This window comes from Lissotriton vulgaris, chromosome 3_1 (genome assembly GCF_964263255.1).
Source record: "Lissotriton vulgaris chromosome 3_1, aLisVul1.2, whole genome shotgun sequence".
In the NCBI taxonomy this organism is placed as follows: domain Eukaryota; kingdom Metazoa; phylum Chordata; class Amphibia; order Caudata; family Salamandridae; genus Lissotriton; species Lissotriton vulgaris.
Window position 1 is genome coordinate 1,509,374,366 of NC_141689.1, and position 23,830 is coordinate 1,509,398,195.

At 46.4% G+C, this 23,830-nt stretch overlaps 1 protein-coding gene across 3 annotated transcripts in view; it reads right to left on the minus strand.

Moving 5' to 3' along the window:
• LOC147728083 (broad substrate specificity ATP-binding cassette transporter ABCG2-like) overlaps positions 1-23,830 on the minus strand; it is a 756,857-nt gene that overhangs the window by 452,301 nt on the left and 280,726 nt on the right. For all 3 annotated transcript variants that reach the window (XM_086961967.1, XM_086961966.1, XM_086961968.1), the window contains exon 2: positions 12,619-12,717. In XM_086961967.1, the coding sequence (XP_086818093.1) occupies positions 12,619-12,669 (51 nt within the window). In that variant the 5' untranslated portion in view covers positions 12,670-12,717. The remainder of the gene's footprint in view (positions 1-12,618; positions 12,718-23,830) is intronic.

Here is a 23,830-nt window from a genome sequence, read left to right on the forward strand (position 1 = left end):
TAGGTCCTTGTGTGAGAACTTAGCACCACACGTTGGACATCTCTTAAATGGAGTGCTTTCCATGGACTCCGGGCTGGACTACGTCGAGAAAGGCCTCCTGGTCTCGTCGACGTAGAAGAAAATGTTTATTGTTGAAGTCGAAACGCGTCGGAATGGAAATGAAATCGCGTTCGATAACAATACCGTCGAATTGGAAAGGGAATACGCGCTGAAATATCACTTTTTCTCGAAGTCGATCCGGAGCGCTTCGATCCTCATCCGAACCCGATGGCGGAAAAAAACAATCTAAAGATGGAGCCGATGCCCATGCGCACTAGCAACCAAAGGAGGAGTCACCAGTCTTGTGACGACAAAAGACTTCTCCAAGAGAAAAACAAGTGCAATCATCCGAGCCCAACACCAGATGGCGATGTATTCATAATATACCATCTGCAGCCCCTATGCCTCGAACACATGTTTCGGAGCAGAAACATGATGGGAGGCAGCAGAAGACGCCTGTAAGCCAGGTCTCGTGGGCGTAGAGGTAGTAGGAGGTGGTGAAGACACCGCAGGAGCCACAGACAGTGAGAGTTTCTTCCTCTTTAGAAAAGGTGAAGGCGTATCCTGCACACTACTGTGTTTGGAGGCTGCTTTTGAAGGTCCAGATTGCAAACTTTCTGCATCTGACAGTGCTGAATCCTTATCTTTAAGTCTCTGAAGCCAAATGAGGAGACGGCCTTCTCTGTCCTTAAGGGTCTTTGTAGAGAAAGTCCTACAAAACTTGCATTTACCAACCTCATGGTCGGGATAAAGACACTTCTTGCTGGGGTCCTTAGAGTAAAGACGCAATTTCCCACAATAAGAGCAAGGTCTAAATAAAGACTTCTTACTTGAAGACATGCTCAGAAGACTTGAAAACTTGTAGAAGTTACGAAAACTGAGCAGAGCTCAGGGAGACTCCCTTCACATGACGTGCGGTAGAAAATCTGAGGGTCTGAGCTCTGAGGAGAAGGTTCTGGAAGGGTGCTGGTGCCTGATTGGCTGTAGTTTGGACTAACATAATGACAGGAATATGTTACAAGTGTTTTCTCTCTCTACCATGTATTCCTATGTAGGAATTGTTTTTGAGTATTTATTATGTATTTTCTAGTATTATTTCATGTGTTATGTATTTACATACATATGTTATTAGTATGTTATTGCTATTTTATTTACCATGGGACTCCCACTTCGACGATGGGGACACCTTAATACTGGAGAATATATGTTTCTAAATTGGTTTGGGATTTTTATGGTGATATGATTTTTCAGTGTATTACTGTATGTGTACTGCATACATATGTTACAATTTCCCACTCACCTAAGCCTGATTGCTTTTGTCCCAAGCCCTCTCTCTCTGTCCCCCCTCTCTGTCTCACACACTCTGTCACCCTCACTCTGACTGTCGCCCTCTCTCTCTCTGTCTCACTCCCTCTCTCTCTCATCCTCTGTCACCCTCACTCTAACTGTCTCCCTCTCTCCCTCCCTCTGTCTGTCTCCGTCTGTCTCCCTCCCTCCCTCCCTCGGTCTCCCTCCCTCTGTTTTCCTCCCTCTATCTCCCTTCATCTGTCTCTCTCCCTCTGTCTTCCTCCCTCTGTCTCCCTCCCTCTGCCTCCCTCCCTCTGTCGCCCTCCTCTCTCTGTCTGCCTCCTGTGGTCTGTCTCCATCCCTTTATCTGTCTCCCTCCCTCCCTCTGTCGCTCTCCCTCCCTCGGTCTCCCTCCCTCTGCCGCCCTCGGTCTCCCTCCCTCTGCCTCCCTCCCTCGTTCGCCCTCCTCCCTCCCTCGATCTCCCTCCCTCGGTCTCCCTCTTTCAGCCTCCCTCTGTCTCCTTCCCTCTGTCTCCCTCACTCTGTCTCCCTCTCTCTGTCTCCATCTCTCTGTCTCCATCTCTCTGTCTCCATATTTCTGTCTCCCTCTCCCTGTCTCCCTCTCTCTGTCTCCCTCCCTTTGTCTCTCTCCTTCTCCCTCTGCCTCCCTCCCTCTGTATCCCTCCGTCTGTCACCCTCCTCCCTCTGTCTCCCCTCCCTCCCTCTGTCTCCCCCTCTCTCAGTCTCTCTCTCTCCCTCTGTCTCCCTCCATCTAGGTCTCCCTGTCTATGTCTCCCTGTCTCCTTCCCTCTGTCTGCCTCTCTCTCCCTCCCTCCCCCACCTCTCCCTTTGACTCCCTCCCTCTGTCACCTCACCTGGTGTGTGTGTGTGTGTGTGTCAGCCGGGGCTGAGATAGCTTTCCAGCTGCACCGGAGTACCTCACAGGTCTTTAAAAGACCACTTACTTGTTGATGAGGCTTTGCTGTATTTCACCTCTGCATCTCCACTCTGACCTTCGCTGGAATCGCCTGTCCCCTACAGTGCGCTGCTGCAACCGGCAGTGTTTGCAGACACAGGACACTCTTTAATTAATGCTTAAAAAACACAGGTAGGATGTTTGCAAGGTCCGCGGGCCGCCAAGGAAAGCTTGGCGGGCCGCTGGCGGCCCGCGGGCCGTACTGTCAGTACCCGTGCTCTAGTCAATGCAACATAAATACACTCGACATAATACCACTCAGTACCACATAGTTCCACTTCACATAATTACACTCTACTCAATGCAACATAAATACACTCCACATAATATCACTCAGTGCCACATAATTACACGCCACATATTTACACTCTACTCAATGTAACAAATACACTCAACATAATACCACACAGTGCCACATAACTACACACCACATAATTACACTCTACTCAATGCAACATAAATACACTCCCCAAAATACCACTCAGTGCAACATAGTTACACGCCACATAATTAAACTCTACTCAATGCAACATAAATACACTCCACATAAACGCACTCTATGCCACATACCACCAATCAACATGAATGCACTCCACACCATGACACAATTTCACTACGCATAATTTCACTCAACACCACAGTTTCAGGCCACACAATTCAACTCCACACATTTCCAATACACACCACATAATTACACACCAAACAACATACTTCAACTCCACAACTCCACAATGCACAACGTACCTCCAATCCACATCATACAGTGGCACCACCTGGGCACCAAATATCATTCATCACCACCATTTTGCATCAGCACACCACCTAAGCATCCCCTAAGCATCACCTAACATCACTTATCATCACTTCAGTCTGCCCTCAGAATCTGGCATCTGTTGATTCTCCCCTAGTTTTCGCACGCTGCTCGTGTTCTAATTCAATGACTGTTTTCCAACCTTCACTCCCCCGTTATTTATGTCCTGCTCCTCCATAACAAAAAAAATTATAACAAACAAGCATGAGAACAGGCAGGAAGAAGTTGCCAACAGTGGAAGTACAAAAAAACTAGAAGACATTTTTTATGTTCAAATATTTTTTTAATCAGTTTGTTCAGTTGTATATAATGTTGTCTTGGTTTGTATAAAGGTAACAAAAATGCGTAACACTTTTTATTATACCATTTCAAATGATGCACATTAGCCACAATGCTCTACAACATAGCCAAAGGTTCTGGCTGAATACATAAGGTCCCAAAGGTGAGACCTATTGGCTGTGCCAATGCTTGTTCAAATTTGATGCCTGCCTCACATTTTATGCATCTGTGATTCTTGCCGGCAATGACGGAGTTGGATCTCAACAAACTTGAAAGCTGAAGTATAGCAATGCTGAAGCAGTTGTGCAGGGAGAGGGGCAGAAGCTTGTAAAGATCTCTCCAGAGCAGTACACCAGACAAGTGTGCAGTGTAACTCAGGCCCACGGGCGGGCCTTCTTCCACCCTATTGCTCTGGGTCCCTGGAATGGGGTGGGGAAGTGACCTAGAAAAAGGTCATAGTTAGTCCCAGTTGCCCAATGACTGCTTTCTGGGAAAAGAGTTACTACCAGTGTTACAAGATCTGGGGCAGGAGGTGGAGACAATCTACAGTGGGAGGATGAGTAGATCTGGGGTTGCCAGCTCTTACAGAAGAGCACCTCAAGACTGACCCTTGTGAGGCCACTTCTGACTTGGAGATGCTGCGTGTGCTGTCACAGAGGCAGAGGACAGGAGACCTGCACCAGAGAGACCCCTACATGACACAGATAAAGTGTGTCTTCTGGAGGGGAGTTGGTGGCTCCCCTTGGACGTCCTGGCTTCCCAGACACCTGTTCAGACTCAGGGTACAGACCCCAGGCTGAGAGGCCAGCCTCAGTATTCCACTCCTGCACTGGGGGGAAGGAGTGGAAGTAGGGAGCCTAACACCTGAGCCTATGGCCCCCCCACTCAGAGATCTTATTGGTCTAGGAAACCTCAGGAGCAAGTAGGGACGCCCCCAAGGTTGGAAGTGAGGCTTGCCCAAGGCCCATGGTTGGAACCTCTACTTGGCAGAGACGCATTCCACCTACAGTGGAGCTCAGAACTGCTGTATGACTTCCTGCCTCTACCTCTCATGGCCAAATTCCTGAATAAGATCAGGAATGATGTGGCCCTAGTCATCCTAGTGGCAGGTGCGGCCGGCACCGGCACAAGCCGTGGAGCGGGGCAGGTGGAGGGGAACTCGACAGATGACGGGCTAGGTAAAATAAAATTAAAAAAGAAATAAAATCACTTACCTTGCGCTCGCCACATCGCCGACTCAGCGATGCGGCGAGCACAAGGTAAGTGCTTTTATTTCTCTTTTTTATTTTATTTTACCTATCCCGTCATTTTTCAACTTCCTCCCACCTTTCCCGCCGCTATTACCTGTGCCGGCCATGCCTGCCTAGTGGCACTGTATTGACGCAGAAGAGTTTGACTTTCAGAACTTTTGGGCCTGAGCACCTGTCCTCCAATTAAGCTGCTTCCACTGAGGGAGAACCTCCTGTCACAGCAGCAGGGTAGGATTTTACACCCTAGCCTGCGCAATCTGCACCTCCAAAAGTAGAGATAGAATTGTACTAGTTGAGTTCTTTTCATTTCCCTCCCAAGGTTATTTGTTGTCATCCTGGCGGGCAGATGCACTTTCCCAAAATCTGTATATACAGGGTGTTCAGACCCTTGAGTTCGATCTGTTGTAGGCCAAACTGTCAGATGTAATGGTATTTTCTTTATTGTTAACCCAGCAACGCGTTGCCCTGGGCACAGTAAAAGGTCACCCGCTGGCTCTCTCAGCCTTTTTACCGTTTCCAGGCCACTTGTCATTGTTCAAATCCCCAGTTGCGATGAGTTTTATAAAAGGTTTTCAACATAGTTTCCATCAACACACTTTTGTGTTGTCACAGGGGGACTTGAGGTTAGTTCTCACCTTTCTAATATGTAACCCTTTCAAATCAACGCACTGCTTGTTGTGTCTGCTCACCTCAAAATTGGTCTTCCTGGTGGCAATAACATCCGCGTATCAGGTGAGCGAACTTGGGGCCCTTTCGGTCCAACCTCCTTATACCACCTTTTTCCCAGACAAACTACTGCTAAGGACTTGATCAAAATTCTTCACGAAGTTGTGATGCCTTGTCACATCAGTCAAGCCGACATGCTTCCGGCCTTCTTTGCTCCACCTCATCCCTCGAAAGAGGAAGAGACACTCCATCATATGGACCCAAAGAGAGCACTCAACATTTACACTGATTGCATCAAAGAACATTGAGTGGACATTCTGCTCTTTGTGGGCAAGAAGGAGCAGAAATGGACTATTTCTCAATACATCGTCCTTTGCATTTAGCTCTGCTACACACTGGCTAAAAATGAACACAAGGAAGGCCTACAAGCTCAATCAACTGTAGGGAAGTCTGATACCACTCCATCGGCACAAGGAGTGCCTGCCCTTTATATCTGCCAGGCAATCACATGGGAATCAAAGCACATGTTCAAGAAGCACTGCTGCTTGGACATCCAGGTCGGTTGACATGGGCATTTTACCCACTCTGTCCTCCAAGACTCTTTTTACTCTTAGGCATTCCACAGTCCCACCACCTTGGGAGGTACTGCTTTGGAATCCTTTCATAAGGTGAGAAATCTGCAGTTAGAAGTATCTATCAACAAGTTACTTACCTCGGTAACACTCTTTCTGGTGGATACTCTATTTAATAGCAGATTTCTCACTGTTTTCCTACCTCCCTGTTCTGTGGTATGGTCTCTCTCCTCTAAAAAGATCCCATTATCTGTATTTGCACACTGGCTCTTTCAATTAGTCCTACACTCGGCTTCCGAGGATGTGGAATAGTTCTTGAAAGTAACTGATGTCAGCACGCATGGATGGCGCATACATGTGGCTTCGCACATTACTTTTGGAGTGAAACAGCATTGATGTGGAATCACATGGTGCCTCCTACCAGCACAGAGGCACTGCTTTGAAAATGATCCAGTCTAGTGCCTAGGGATATTCACTAGGTGAGGAATCTGCGATTAGATAGAGTATCCACCAGAAAGAACATTTTCGAAGGTAAGTAACCTATTCATCCACTACTTGCTTCCCTCCCACCCAAATCTAACTGAACAAAATTACAAGCACCATGATTGACCACCTTTTCACTGCCCTTTAGGGGTCTTCCAATGTATGCCATTACTACATTGCACTCTGTGATGCCCCTTTTTTTTTCCCACTACATAAAATCAAACTACAATAAATAAGTCAATTTCCAGTACTTTGATGAGGGAGGTGACTGTTGCACTGTGTGCAAGACCTACTGCTATTTTTTGGGTTGAGTCTGAGTGATCATGCACTAACATATGGGCTTTTGCTTGCGAGACATTTGTATTAAAAAATGGATTTGGAACCCAATCATTGATTACCATTTGTTAGCATCATTGCCACTCTTCTTAGCTGCCCAATTGGCAGCGCTTGCCAAGCATCACTGCCTTTATTTTCTGTGGCGCACGGACCAAGCACAGATTAATTCAATTTTATTAGTGTCTCTGCACTTCTTAGACTGTGATTCTGGAACTTTTTATTTTATCCTCTCCCCCCCCCCCCACCTCCCCCCACGGTCCTTCTTGGGTTTCGCCTGCACAGCACTAGCGCTCTGCTTGAGAAATCTATAATTTTTAATATAAACTTAATAGGCACTCCTCTCTTTCCTGGCTTCTCATTGGTTTCTGTGCGTGCCACTTACTTCTCCTTCATTTCTATTGGCTGTAGCATATTTTCCTGCATTTACCAATGTTTGTTCCTTGTCTGCTTCTCTAAGTTTCCCGCCACCGAAATACTGTTAACATCTGCTTTGGTGGAACTATATTTTTATAAAGTTTTGCCTTTCCTCTTCCAGCATATTGATATAACAATTTATTAACTGAAGAGATTAAGTGATTTACATAGAATCACAGGATGTTGCACTGCGCTGTGCTGCGAAGACTCAAACCGAGATCCCCAGCGCTTAAGTCAGCAGCTCTGGCCACTGCACCACATCCTCTACACTTATGTGTGTCTGTGTGTGTCAGGGAGCTCTTTCCCTGTTCCGGACGAGGATTGGTGGAAACAGCTCTTTATTACTTACTTTAGTGAAACCGATGCACTACCAATACTTGTTTGCTTTTATAGCTCCCTCCCACCCCCATCCTGTTTTGCCTTTACCCATACCTCCCCTCCCTCCTGTCTCGATTTTTTCTACCAATGCATTTTTTTGTGCAGATTGTTATAGGGCAAACTTGGCCCGAAAGCATTATAGTGCTTCACAATAAAATTATCTCCCCTTACAAAACTTTTTAAGCAAAAGCTAATTAACTGATTTGCACAGAACCACAAGATGATGCCGCGAAGCCGAGGCTCAACCCTAGTGACCTTGTTCGAACAGTTGCAGCTCTCGCTGCAACACCACATACCTAGACAGCAAAATAACTAAGCACGGGAAAGAGACTAGGATATTGGAAGACATCAGCATGCAATATGTCTGCCACGTTTGCACATCTGAGTAAATATCAGCGGCGAGTACAGAACTGGCAAGGCTGTTTTTCTGACAATCTGTGGTGTGAATAATGACAGCAGATGGCAATGCAGCCACATCCTTTTTAGGTTGAGCCTGGCCCTCGCATGCGCTGCGAGCCATGCTGTATTGGAGGAAGTACTTTAAGCCCGCCCACTCTCCGCCTATATTTGTCATTGGATGGTTTCATTGTCCGTAAATGCTGGCTTCTACTTCATTATTAGGCTTGTTAGTCCCTCCTTAGTCCCGCCTTGTCTTCATTTGTAATCTCCCATGAGGGCTGGCCCTTTTACTTCCGTTGTTACAAGGTACGTCTTCTTTAGTCTGTAGTTATAGGAATGACAGGAGAAAACACATATACCACGTTGGGATGGGTGTATCATGTAGACAAAAACAATTCCCAACTGGTATCATGTAGAGACAGTTTCAATTGTGTATGCCATGGGCATTACAAAGAACAGAAAAAAGGAGTCAAATGATTCAGGAAAAAGTGGTATTATTCACCAAGAAAACAAATTTTTCTTTCATATGAAATTACAGTTAGGAACAGCACTGTAAAGATCAGATCTTATAACAACCCGGTGGCACTTGGTGCAAGGTGCTATATACAGTTTAGTGAGGTGAGTGTGCAAGTGCTTTAAAAACAGCATAGACGACGCATTAAACAAAGTATATACATCAGGTAAAACTCCACAACACAAGTTACAGTCACTTGGAAGAACAATTATTCCTTGTGGGAGCTTTAAGCGCGGGATGCGTCATATGATTCAGGCTGTGTGGTCGACGGCGTTTCGATCCCCTTTAGTCGGGATCCTCATCAGGACAGGGTTGTTGATGGGTACAGCGAAGCTCCAGCATTCACTGCCGTGAGACGCCAGATGAGCCATTGCCTTCTGTTGCCCTGAAATTTCAGACGCAGCCAACACCACGCGAGCAGTCCGACTTAGAACCGCCATAAGCACTCGATCAAAATTACTTCGAAGTGCCGCCAGCCACGCATTCCTGCCTGGCTACCTTCGCTGTACCCATCAACAACCCTGTCCTGATGAGGATTCCGACTAAAGGGGATCGAAACGCCGTCGACCACACAGCCTGAATCATATGACGCATCCCGCGCTTAAAGCTCCCACAAGGAATAATTGTTCTTCCAAGTGACTGTAACTTGTGTTGTGGAGTTTTACCTGATGTATATACTTTGTTTAATGCGTCGTCTATGCTGTTTTTAAAGCACTTGCACACTCACCTCACTAAACTGTATATAGCACCTTGCACCAAGTGCCACCGGGTTGTTATAAGATCTGATCTTTACAGTGCTGTTCCTAACTGTAATTTCATATGAAAGAAAAATTTGTTTTCTTGGTGAATAATACCACTTTTTCCTGAATCATTTGACTCCTTGTTTCTGTTCTTTGTAATGCCCATGGCATACACAATTGAAACTGTCTCTACATGATACCAGTTGGGAATTGTTTTTGTCTACATTCTTTAGTCTGTAATCATTATTTTTTCTAATGAGTTTCTCTTATTGCAGGAGGGTCTCTTGTGCGCTGTTGGGACCACCAGCTTGTTTATTTAACTCTTAGGAAACAGGGAGCTCTTCAGGGGCCATGGGAGGCAGAAGGGGGCAACTCAGTGTTGTCTTCAAGCATTTGGAAAGCAATAGGTCTTGCTTTTGCTAGAGTTTATGCTATTGACATAGTAAATGACAATGCCTTGTATTCATGTTTAAAAAACAAAACATAAATAAAAGGCATTGTCATTTACAATGCCAATAGCTCAAACTCACGTAAATGCAAGACTTATTGCATTGCAGATGCTTGTTATTAATTTACTGAAGTGCAACACACTCGTCAAAGGTAACCTCAGATTCCCAAGGTACATGACAAGACGTACTCCACTGTAATAGACCTTTAGAGAAACCCATCACACAAACATTCTTGGCGGTGATATATTGTTTTACAGCCACTTAGATTCAAGCACTGTGTGTCACAACAGGTCCTAAAACACGAGCTACGTCTTTTTTTATCTCCAAACAAAGCCTGCTGAAGGGTAACCTTCACACGAGACGAGCTCCTTGGTGTGTCTGGTGTTGGGTTACTAAAGACAATGCCGCGCGTCTGCACCCTGGCTCTTCAGTGGCAAGTATTCATTTTGCGTACAATATTGTGTTGCTGGCCAGGATGCTGACACAATTTAGCAGCTAGGGTACTTCAGACAACCATCGCCCTGTCTCTGAATGTATTTTTCCACTGGCAAAATGTATCACATCCATTGTTTACATTTAACTATGTATCTTGTTGTAATATAGGAGCCACCAACTTTTTTTCATTAATCTTGTATGAGCAGCCGGAGACAATGCACTGACAAAGTTGTAGTACTGTTTTTGCTAAAACGAAGCCATACTATGCCTCCTTCCCCTACCTGCATCCAGACTCATCTATATTCATGTGAAACTAATAGATAGCACACTCGGCAGCTCTTTCTCTGTGTGCAGTTTCTTCTCCGCCTTCCAAACAGACAGAGGGAAAATGAAAAGCGATATGACACAGCCATTGCTGGCTGCTTCATAGAGCTTTTTAGGACAAATTTGCTGTGAATACAAAGGCAGAAGTCAAAAGTCAAGCTCTGTCTTCCTAGAGAGCTTGGTGTTTACTTTTCTTTCTCGGACTTCAAAGTGAGAGGATTTATGGAACAGTCTATCTAGATATGTGGGGTTGGAAAGGGTTTTCTCTAGCACACAAAAACATTTAAATGAATTGTGTAATTATTTCAGAATATATCATAATTAGGAACGCTCAAATGAAGCACATTTTTTGTTAATTCTGAAGTGTGTTGGAAACAAATACTTTAGTATGATCAAAACAAATCAATACAATAGGCGACGCCATTTTCACACATTATCCTTTGTGCGCTCTATTGTTTTACTAGTAAAATTGTATGTCTGCGCAAATGTAATGGTCATTTAAATTGAAAATGTGTTTTCTGTAATGGCAGTGTACTACCACACCATGAATACTCCACTCTACGCCACTCCACTCTATTATGCACCACTCCATGCTACTTCATTCTAATCTGCACTGTACCACTTTACAGCACTCCAAGCAACTGCACTCTGCTCCACTCTGCACCACTCCACTGCACTCTATGCCACTTCACTCTATGCCACTTCACGCTGTGCCCCTCTACTCCATGCCTGCACTCTACACCACTCCAGGGTAGGCCTCTCCAATCTACTCTGCAAAACTCCACTCTACGCCACTCTGCAACACTGCCCTTGTGCCAATACACTCTACGCCAATGCACTTCACTTTGTAACACTCAACTCTAAGCACCTGCTCTCCAATTCATCTGTGCGCCACTCTAATCTACTCAGCACTTCATGCCACTGCACTCTACACCACTTTACTCTGTGTCATTACACTCTAGGCTACTGCAGTCTACCCAGCACCACTGTACTCTGCGTCACTGCTCTCTATGCCACTCTACTGTACGCCACTGGACTCTACACCACTGTACTCCACAACACTTCACTATTTGCCAAATCACTCTACTCTGCATCACTGCACTTTACGCCACTGCACTCTGCATCACTCCACACCACTGTACTCTGTGCCACTCCACTTTACACCACTCACACTGCACTCTCTGCCACTCTACTCTGCCCCACCCCACCTCAGTACCACTCCTCTCTACTATGCACCACTGTAATCTACGCCACTGAATAGTACAATGCTGCATTGTACGCCGCTGAATTCTATGCCGCTGCACTCTTCGACATTATACTCTACAATACTCTACGCCAGTGCACTCTACACCAGCTCACTTTACTCTACGCCACTCCATGCCATATTACTGCACTCTTCTCTACCTCACTGCATTCTATGCCACTGCACTCAACGCCACCACACTACTGTACTCAACGCCTCTGCATTCTAGACCCAACCCCACTATACACCAATGCACTCAACGATACTCTGCACCACTGCACTCTACAACACTATACTTTGCAACACTGCACTGTACACCACTCTACTCTGCACTACTGCATCCTTTGCCAATGCACTCATAGGTCACACCACCCTACACCACTCACCTCTGTCTCACCTCACTCTACACCACTCTGCTCTACTCTGCACCACTCTACTTTGGACCACTCTACGCCACTGCATTCTTTGCCACTCTACTCTGCACCTCTCCACACTATGCCACTCCACTGTACTATGCAACACTCTAATCTTTGTCACTGTATTCTACCACACTGCATTGTATGCCTCGGAGTTCTATGCTGCTGCATTCTATGCCACTATTCTCTGCAACACTCTAAGCCAATACACTCGACCTAAGTCCACTCTACTCTACGCCATTCCACGCGACTCCACTATGTGCCACTCCAATACACAAAGCTCTATGCCACTCCACAACACCCTTCTCTGCTCTTCACCATTCCACGCTACGACACTCTCCTCTACGCCACTAACTTTTAGCCTTACTGACCAGCAGCCACACTGGTGTACAACATGACTAAAACACATTGGCAAAGCCAATAGCTCTTGCATAATCGAGAGCTATAGGCTTTGCCAATGCTTGTTTTTAACATCCTGCTCTCAATAAACCACCCGCCCTCCCGTTCACCACTCCACTCCATTGCCAAAGCCAAAGCTCACAGGCAAGACCTATTAGCGTTGACAATGCTTGTTATTAACTTGATACATTTCATGGAAACAACTTACTGTGGACTCTTCAGTGCTGCAGACTTCATACTTGACATTCAGCTCGGGCATGTTTTTAGTCAATTCTTTCTTAATAAGGCTGGATCGTTTTTGATGTCGCTGTAAAGAAAAGAGTAAACAGTCATTTCCAATTGATTCAGGCCCTGCGACATGCCAACCATCATGCTGCATTTACAGTAGCTGTTCGGTGCATCAGCCCTCCCAACGATTATTTCCTCGTTGTTGTTCTTCCCCTCTCGTACCATCACCGCCAAGTAATTGCGTCAACATATTGGTGAGTCTTTTGTGCGTGCTCCTGCAAACCACAGGCATTGGCATATCGGTGGTAATTGCAAATCAGCCTGGCAAATTGATCACAGTGGGCCCGATTCACAGAACTAATTTAAGACAAAATCCTAAACTTGCTACTTTTGGTATTCACAGAAGTTAGGATTTTGTCTTAAGTTTGTCTTAAGAAAGACTTAAGACAAAACCCTAACTTCTGTGAATACCAAAAGTAGTAAGTTTAGGATTCTGTCTTAAGTTAGTTCTGTGAATCGGGCCCAGTGTACCTAAACCTCTTTTTACACTTACATCGGATGAACATAATCGGATTCAGCCAAAGTTTTTCGTTTTAGCCTGTAGATGGCAGTGTTCAGCTACCGAGATACGTTTACTACATGCTTGTAGATTATGGCCAATATTTATGAAACTGTAACCCAGCACAGCAAGTCACTCTGCTGTGCTATGTTACAGTAAAAGGGCAGGATTGTGCCCTATTTATCACAAGACGGCGCATTCCTGCATTTTCCCAGCGCTGCCGCATGTGCTGCCTAGCGCTTCTTGTACCATGGAGCAAAGGGGCCGGCTTTGTAAGAAGGATTGTTTTCCTGCACATAAACACTCCACTATGTGTTTCCGAAATGCAGCCAACATAGAAAGAGGTAAAAACGAGGAGAAATAAGGTATTGCTCCTTGCCACCCCCCTCACCTGGGAAAGCGCAGTATTTTGACTCATTGCCAGGTCTACCAGTAATGGTGAATCTGGGAATGAGTCAAAATCCATGGGTGTTGTGTGTGAACACCCGCACACCACCCTTGAAACACCTCCCTGGGAAAGAGAAGAGCAAAGCTGCGATTTGCGCTGTGCTGTGTTACACTGGATTTATTAAGCCATACATGGCTTAACACCTTCGCTGCGGCGGCTATTTCGCCGCAGCGCTAACGGTCACGGGGGGCGCGCGGCTCACTTGTGCGGGTGACAGAACCGTTCCGTCACGCTCGCGGGTGAGCTGTGCTTGTGACGGAATAGTTCCATCACGGCACCGCCCGCTTAATGAAAAGCGCCGCGCAGACGCGAAATCAGCGCCGTGCAGGCGTGGCGAGCGGGCCTTGACGGAACCGTTCCGTCATGAGCACAGCCCACCCGAGGGGCGTGACGGATTGGTTCCGTCAATAGCGTCGAAAGAGTTAAAAATCGTATTTCAAGGGTTGCGCTGCTTTTGCACCATGCAACATGGTGGAAAAGCATCACAATCCTTTGATAAACATAGGGGCCTATTTACAAACCCAGTTGCTTCGCTTTTGCACCACTCATTGTACTGCAAGAGCAATGTAAGTCAAGAATGAGATTTATGAAGCCTCATGTGGCTTCATAATTATCGAGTAAAGCAAAACTTTGCTGCATTGCCTTTCTCTTCACCAGGGAGGCGTTCCATGGGTGTTGCGTGGGTGTTCCCACACAACGTCCACTGATGTGGACGCATTCCCAGTTTTACCAAAAGTGGTAGAGCTGTTATTGCGCCAATAGCCTATGCATCCCCAGGTGAGGTGTAACGAGGAGAAATGCGTTTATTTCTCTTTGTTTTTTCCTCTTTCTTTGTGTGCTGCATCCTACACATGATGCACCAACCCAGGTCCAGAGATCTGTAAGCCCCTCTGCCTTCACTCAACAATGATTCAGGCATCAAACTCATGGGTCGAAATCCCCTGGAGTTCTAAGCTTTGACTCACCCTTTGGACTAACCCTTTATCTTGAAAGCATATATTTAAGCAAGTCCTTCAACTAAGGATGGTCATTGTAGCGACTTGCAAACCAGTGCCCTGCGAGGTTTTTGAGAGCATTAATATATGTTTATTATAAAACAATCATTTGGGTGTGCGTGCTCTCTGCGAACTTAACATTTCTCTTGAACACACATTTGAGTTCTCTCGTTTCATATCAGAAAAACAAGTAGAATACGGTTTCAGTTTCCGTGGGCCCAATTTCTGCTCTGTGAGCCAAGCCCAGAGGAGATTTTTCCGTTTTTCTCCCTCTCTACATCACCAGAAGATGCAGTTACAAGGCAAACATTTTCCCTACAGAATGGCCGTGCCACGGCTTTGGCTTCCGCACTAAAGGGTTTCTGAAAGTAGCATGTACCGACACCACAGGATGCTTCAGCTGGAAGCACTCTCATCCCTGGATGATGCGACATCGTTTACAAACTGAGATGGCCCCCAGGGACGCCAGAGAAGAAGGAGCATAGGCAGGCGCGGTGCGTCCATTGGGGCGTAGGGGCGTAGCCCCACTAAGCCCCATGGACCCACCGCGTCGCGACTAAACCACATACAATTTTTTTTTTTAAATCGCGCTACCTGCCGGCCGGGAATCTGGGAGACACCCGACTTTCCCGGAGTGCGCAGGGGGGGTGGGGGCCTGATGGGCCTGCTAAAGCTGCGCATGTCGACTTTTGGGCACAAACATGCCCGCGCATGCGCAGATTGTTTCCCCCCTGATTTTCCCTTTAGAGAGAGGACATCGGGGCGGGCGGCAGCCCCCGGGGTTGTACAGGGCGACTGGGCAAGCAGTTATGGTGCCCCCCCCAGCCAATCCTGGCTGGGGGGGCACCATACAGCGCCAGGATTGGCTGGTCAATACCTAGCCCGGGTACATAACCCCCTGTCTGGGGGGCCAGAGCTCTCTCCCTCCCTCGTACTGCGGCCTCTGTTTGTTTATGGGGTTCGTTTGATGGAAGACTTGACCTCAGACCTGACCTGACCGGACCCAGGAAGGAATACTTGAGAGGCCGACACTGCGACAGTCAAGTCCCGAAGGAACCGCTCGGCCAGGGAGACCCGGCGTTCACACCAGCTCAGGTATGATCAGAGTGCTATGAAGGAACATTGTTTACTAAACGGGTTCACTGTAGTAGTGTAGTGTACACGGAAAGTGAAATCCGACCTTGAGAAATATAGATGCAGAGTGATTTTTATTCATTAAATTATGCCGCAGTAGCAATCGCCAGTTAGGCAGCACAGGTTTGCTTATGAAATGTGGTGATAGAAAAGTTAATACCTGATTAACTCATTAAAGAAACACTATAGGAAGTAACGTCGTTATGCACGTGCTTGGAATGGCGGTTTTTGGCGCGCTGCTACAAATGAGTGTAGCTTTGTCGGCAATCTAACTGCTAATGACTCGTTTTGCTGCCCTCATTTACACTCGTTTTGCTGCCCTTCTGCAACTCGCTTTGCTGAATGAATGATGGATGCAGGATGGATGCAGGATGGATGGGTGGATGGATGGGTGGATGCATGAATGAATGGTGGATGTAGGATGGATGGGTGGGTGGATGGATGGGTGGATGCATGAATGAATGATGGATGCAGGATGGATGGATGGATGGGTGGATGCATGAATGATGGATGCAGGATGGATGGGTGGATGCATGAATGAATGATGGATGCAGGATGGATGGGTGGGTGGATGCATGAATGAATGATGGATGCAGGATGGATGCAGGATGGATGGGTAGATGGGTGGATGGATGGATGGATGGGTGAATGCATGAATGAATGATGGATGCTGGATGGATGGGTGGGTGGATGCATGAATGAAAGATGGATGCAGGATGGATGGGTGGGTGGATGCATGAATGAATGATGAATGCAGGATGGATGCAGGATGGATGGGTGGGTGGATGGATGGGTGGATGCATGAATGAATGATGGATGCAGGATGGATGGATCGGTGGATGCATGAATGGATGCAAGATGGGTGGGTGGATGGATGAGTGGATGCATGAATGAATGATGGATGCAGGATGGATGGGTGGGTGGATGCATGAATGAATGATGGATGGGTGGGTGGATGGATGGGTGGATGCATGAATGAATGATGGATGCAGGATGGATGGATGGACGGATGGGTGGACGGATGGGTGGATGCATGAATGGATGCAGGATGGATGGTGGATGGGTGGATGGGTGGATGGATGGATGGGTGGATGCATGAATGAATGATGTATGGATGCAGGATGGGTGGGTGGGTGGATGCATGAATGATGTATGGATGGATGCAAGGTGGTTCCGGCTCGCTTGCTGCGCTCGCTCGCTGCGGTGCAATATGCAAATTAGTTTACGCCCCACCACTTTCAAATGTCACTAGCCGCCCCTGAGCATAGTCCCTCCCTACTCCCAGGGGCGTCACAGAAGAAGGAACATAGGCATTCCCTACTCCCAGGGGCTTCACAGAAGAAGGAACATAGGCCTTCCCTACTCCCAAGGGCTTCACAGAAGAAGGAACAGAGGCCTTCCCTACTCCCAGGGGCTTCACAGAAGAAGGAATAGAGGCCTTTCCTACTCCCAGGGGCTTCACAGAAGAAGGAAAAGAGGCCTTACTTACTCCCAGGGGCTTCACAGAAGAAGGAACATAGGCCCTCCCTACTCCTGAGGGCTCCACAGGAGAAGGAACATAGGCCTTCCCTACTTCCAGGGGCTCCACAGGAGAAAGAACATAGGCCTTCCCTACTCCCAAGGGCTCCACAGAAGAAGGCACATAGGCCTTCCCTACTCCCAAGGGCTCTGCAGGAGAAGGAAAATAGGCCTTCCCTACTCCCGAGGGCTCCACAGAAGAAGGAACATAGGCCTTCCCTACTCCCAAGGGCTCCACAGGAGAAGGAGCATAGGCATTCCCTACTCCCAGGGGCTTCACAGAAGAAGGAACATAGGCCTTCCATACTCCCAAGGGCTTTGCAGAAGGAGGAACATAGGCCTTCCCTACTCCCAGGGGCTTCACAGAAGAAGGAACATAGGCATTCCCTACTCCCAGGGGCTTCACAGAAGAAGGAACATAGGCCTTCCCGACTCCCAAGGGCTCCACAGGAGAAGGAACATAGGCCTTCCCTACTCCCAGGGGCTTCACAGAAGAAGGAACATAGGCCTTCCCTTCTCCCAAGGGCTCCACAGGAGAAGGAACATAGGCCTTCCCTACTCCCAAGGGCTCCACAGGAGAAGGAACATAGGCCTTCGCTACTCCCAGGGGCTTCACAGAAGAAGGAACATAGGCCTTCCCCGACTCCCAAGGGCTCCACAGGAGAAAGAACATAGGCCTTCCCCACTCCCAGGGGCTTCACAGAAGAAGGAACATAGGTATTCCCTACTCCCAAGGGCTCCACAGGAGAAGGAACATGGGCCTTCCCTACTCCCAGGGGCTTCACAGAAGAAAGAACATAGGCATTCCCTACTCCCAAGGGCTCCACAGGAGAAGGAACATAGGCCTTCCCTACTCCCAAGGGCTCCACAGAAGAGGGAACATAGGCCCTCCCTACTCCTGAGGGCTCCACAGGAGAAGGAACATAGGCCTTCCCTACTCCCAGGGGCTTCACAGAAGAAAGAACATAGGCATTCCCTACTCCCAAGGGCTCCACAGGAGAAGGAACATAGGCCTTCCCTACTCCCAAGGGCTCCACAGAAGAGGGAACATAGGCCCTCCCTACTCCTGAGGGCTCCACAGAAGAAGGAACATAGGCCTTCCCTACTCCCAAGGGCTCCACAGGAGAAGGAGCATAGGCTCGCCCTACTCCCGATGGCTCTACAGGAGAAGGAGCATAGGCCCACCCTACTACAGAGATATCCACAGGAGAAGGAGCATAGGCCTTCCATACTCCCAAGGGCTCAACGGAAGAAGGAACATAGGCCTTCCCTACTCCCAGGGCCGAGCTCTTTGCCAGGGCCGGTTCTGGTTCCCAGTCCGGCCCTGGGTCTGTCTCAGTTTTTACACAAATACTTTAAATACCACTATTTTTATTTAATTGCTTTTGTAGTGCTTTAGCACTACTCATCCCAAGTCGAGGCGTCAGGGTGCTTTACATCACACATACACATTATACATTGACAATAAATCATATGTGTGTAAATCAATGTACAGGATGTGTTACATAAGACAGAGAGGCCTTTCTCAGACAGTAGACCAGTATCTTTAATGAGACAAGTGGGGGAACATTAGGGGATCCCTGCAGATTGAGGAAGTTTCCATGACTGTAATGCACGGAAAATGGGTGAGGTGTACAATTCATCACTGTTCCTGAACTCAGTAACTTGTGTACATTTCAGAAATACATAGATTTACTTTATACCCATTTTTCACTCTTTATATTTTACCAAATGAATTTCTGTAAAGTCTGTATTTAGTGTGTTTTTAGGAACACACAAAACCTACATATTCTTGCTACAAGAAAGGGTGTGTTGGACATGATGGTATATTGCTTTTGTAAATTGGCCATTGTGACAAAAAGTTACAGATGAAAACATTGTCACAAATGTCTATTTTTTCCTAACAATTTTCATCATTTTTTTAATTCAACAATAATTTCTTCGGGAAAACCACGAGGGATTTATACAAAAGACCCCTTGCTGAATTTACAATATTTTCTAGTTTAAGTAAATGTATAGGTTTATAGGTGTGTGGGTTTCATCCCTGTTTCCACTAAAAAGTGTAAGTATGCTAAAACCACAAAAAGTAGGGGAAAACATTTGTCTTAGAAAAATGCAATAACGTTGGTATTTTTCTTTTTTTTCTATACAACCTTGCTTGTTCCTAAAAGTTGGGAAGATGATGGTCCTAGCACTGCAAACATTTCATTGGTACGATTTTTAGCAAAAAAACACATACTCTTTCTGACAGAACGATTTTTCAATTTTTCAACAAAAAGAAAAAAATCTAATCAAATTTAGGTCTGTTTTGGCAATTTTCTTGGTTCTCGCCAATGGAATCTACAAACTTTGGGTACATTTCGAATTCTCTGTGAAACTGACAAAAATATGCTAATTTGGCGTGGCTACCTTTTGTGTAAAAAAGTATGAAGTTTAAAATGTGAACTAACCCAAACATCCAACACATGGCTCAGCACCGGAGGGACTGTCCTACCAGTCAAGAGGTTAATGTCTACCTGCATTTTCCCCACAGAGGTGCTCAACTGGGTAGTTGATTACATTACAGCTACTCTCTGTGACTTGTATAAATGCCAGAACTCCCGAAAAGTATTGTATTGCTTTGTCTGTTTCACCAGGGAAATAGTTTTATCAACGCCCCCTCACATGTCTCAAGAAAAGCTTTCCTGTCATAGTTAGGTAGGATATTCATTCTGTACTCTACGTCACGGAAAATGGCCCTAAATCCCAGTTCCCACAGAGGGCAGTGAGCAGGTATGGACCTTGAGTAAGGCCTCTGGCTAAACAGATTTAGGCAATTATTGGAATGCTCCAGGGGCGGGACACAAGATGGACAAGGTAAGCCACTGAATAAGAAACCAGGCAATGAGTGACAGGAAAGCCAACAAATGGTAAGCAATGGGCGGGGTCCAAGCTCCTGTATGTTCAAGGTGATCCCACAATATGTCTTACAGACCTGCGCATATGCTGTCTAGTAGGCTTGACCTAAAAAGGTAATTGTGGGCGGTGAATGGGTGGTGTCAATGACCCAGAATCAATGGAAACTTTTTTGGAACAATTTTTTGAATTCTTTCTTTGTAACCATTTTTTATTCGCAGACACAAGGCACATCGCTATACAACAGTTACAGGGCTAAGTATAGGTACAATAGGTGTTTGTTAAAGGTATCTCTAATTGAAGTCCGATGTAGGGGTGTGCTGTGGATCGTGGACACTCTGTGTCAAAAACCAAAGTAGCGGTATGCATCCATTGTAGCGCCACTTAGTCTTTGAAAAAAGAAAGAAAGTAACTTCTAGTCACTGAAAAAAGAATAACTAATTGCCACCCCTGGAAATTCATCAACACCGCATTTTCAAGCATGACAACCTAGGACGTTGGCAACCAAGTTAAGGCCCATAATGTCAGGGTGGCACAGTAAACAGCTGCATAGCACCGCGGGGAGCTGAGGGGGTGGGCCGCGGGGGAGAAGAGGAGGGGAGGTGATGGGATGAGCGACCGTAGCCATAAAGGGAGACATGTGCCTGGGTTCCTATGGAGATGCCCCTGTCTCCGCCTCTGGCTCGAGGCTGCTCTGTCGGGATTCCAGCGCAAGAACAAACAGTGGTGGGGATAGGGAGCAGCCTGACAGGCACCTCTGTGTATGGAGTAGGCATTCAAGATATGATGACCAGTCTTTGCTTGTGCTTTGGGGTTGTAATATAAGAGACGGATCCAGTCAAGTAAGTGCAGGTCAAAGTGGAAGTGTCGCAGTGCCCAGAACATATGGTCCAAAATCAGTATTTCTAAGGCTTGTTCCAAGTCTAGAGACAGGCAAAGCCGCATTGGGCTAAGACCGAGGAGCCTGCTCCATGATGGAACAGAGACATTATATATTCAGTGTGGTATTGCGAAGAGGGATAACACCATTTGGGTCAGCGCGGATTAGGTCAGGCACAATAGGGAGGATGCAGTCTGCTAGCACTTTGTTAAGAATTTTATAATCGGACATAAGGAGAGAGATTGGTCTATAAGAAGTAGGGAGAACGGGTGTGGGCCTGGATTCAGAATTGGCCCCACTGAGGGTTCAAGGACCTCGTAGGTTGCACAGAATTCCAGCGGCATCCTATTTGGCTCCGGTGACCGACTTCTAGGGAGAGCCCTGACCGCCTCTATGATGTCCTGTTCTGTGATGGGGCCTTCTAGGGTAGGCCGGTGGTCTCTGGGTACCTGAGGTAGGGAGATGTGCTGTCAGTGGGTGGCAATTCAATTGGAACTAGTGGTCCTTGCAGCTAAGGAATCTGTCCCTGCAGCAAAAAGGATGCATCACCTAGAGCATTGTGAAGAGAACAGACTGTTCTGCAATATTGTGAATAAAGGGAAACAGAATCAGCAACCTCAAAATCCAGTGGGAGTTCATTGTTAACCCCAAACCAGTTGACAGGGCCGGCTTGAGGGCAGAGCGACTGATGCGGCTGCACTGGGCACTGACCTGTGAAGGGGTGGTTACCTCAGGGGGGCTATGTTTAGCACTAACTTATGATTGGAGAGATGAGAAGCACTTTGGCCCATGGTAGTGAGAGATTTCGAAGAGGTGGTCATGGAGTGTAGGGCCCCCAAAAATTATTGTCGCACTAGGTGCCACCAGCGCTAAAGTCGGCCATGCCAGTGGATCTGAAGACCACAACATGCAGCGAACATTATAAGATTGAGATAAAAACATGAATGTTTCCATGTTTAAGGAGTACTAGTTGAGGTTGTGTTGTGCTTTATTAAATTCGTTACTTAACCAGATCGAAGTCACACTGAGCAAGCAACAAGAGACCATTTCTGTGGTGTGAAACACAATACACACCAGGATAGCAAAGTAGTAATGGATAGCAATAACTGAGAGAAGTTTGGAAAACTGGGGGAACAGGTGCCAAAGAGTCTGACCCATTGTCATATAATGTCAAAAACAGCACGTGTTGGGAGAGAGCTCAGCAGCTGAGCGACCCACATGTTAAGTCGCTGGTCTACAATTTTTAAAGAAAAACAATATTTCAGGTCTTAAAACTATTAATTCCTTTTGAGTAATAGATTAATGATACTCTCTTATCAATCCTAACCCACGTGAAAAAACTCGAGATAAATTGTTTTACATTTTGTTTTTCATTTAAGTAACACTTAAAGAAAGTACAGTTTAAAATCAGAATAACAAAAAGCTTCTGTGGCAAGTGGGATTGCTAATTGGGGATGACACACACAGTGAGGATGTGAATGAAGAGCCTTTAATCCCTATGACGAGCGGTGATGAGAGGATGTATGTGCCTCTCTTTCACACTTACAAGCTTCCTGAACTCCAGACTGGTGTATTGAAACAGAAAGTTAAAAGAAGGGCAAACTTTACTAGGACTACTAAAAAAGAAGGTAACAGTTTCTGAAAAACAGCAATGTCCTGGTATGCAGCCCTCAATCTTCTTTCAATAGACTTCTGTATCCATATGGCCAGTAAATATGAATTTAAGGCGACACATTTTCAAACTGCAAAGCTGGCCAAGAGTTGGCCTTTTAGAGATTTAGGCTATTCCTGGAGATATATGTCATAATGAGGGTTTGGCAAACAGAGAGTCTTTTTTTGCTTCAGTCAAAATGTTCTATTCCTAAGTACAAATGCGTTATATGGCTTGAAATCTGAAGGGTTGGACTAAGTGCTGCTGCATACAGCGGGTACATCAGGCACTTTCAAGACCTAACACGCGTAAGTGTGAACTAGGTCATGGGTTATTGCTGCAGGGTGATCAGCACAGAGGATTTGGGTCTTGCAGTTCTCCACCTAACTTAAGTCAGGTATAGAGGTGATGTTCCTTATTTGGAGTCCCAATTGATCACTCTCTGGGTGACGTGTCTTGTGTACCTCCATATGATTTAGGTGACTCTGTGTCAGAGGCTTCACAGTTTGGAGTTTGTGAATTTTCTGTTCTTGACTGCAGTGTATGACTGCTCACTGCATTCTTGAGACACCTAATTTTTAGGCCTCGCCTACAGGCGGCGCGCACGTGCTGTCGAATGAGGACGATCTACTGTGTTGAAAAAACCCTCTAAAATTGAGCTTACACCCCACACATTCCTTAACATTCATTTTTATCATTATCACTCCTCTTTGCTGTCTTCTAACTTAGCAGTGCATGCAAGGTACCACTTCCTTTTCTTTCTGTTGCTCACGGACCAAGAACAGATTGATTTATCTTAATTAGTGTCCGTCCACTGTTCATGCTGTGATTGAGGTGCTATTTCTTCTTACAATTTTTATATCGTGTGAACTTGACTCAATCGAAGGCACTGGGACACTTTACATGAGCACCAGTTGCATTACAAAAAATCATGTTATTTTTTTTGAAGCACAGGAGATAAAGTAATTTGCCCAGAATCACAGGGTGTTGAGCTGACACCGAGACTCAAACCCAGTTACCCAGTGCCGAGTCACCAGCTCTACAACTCAACGCCCCTGTATATCAATGCCTTGCGAGACTGCTGCCCTGGAGTGCGTCTCTCAAGGTGCAGA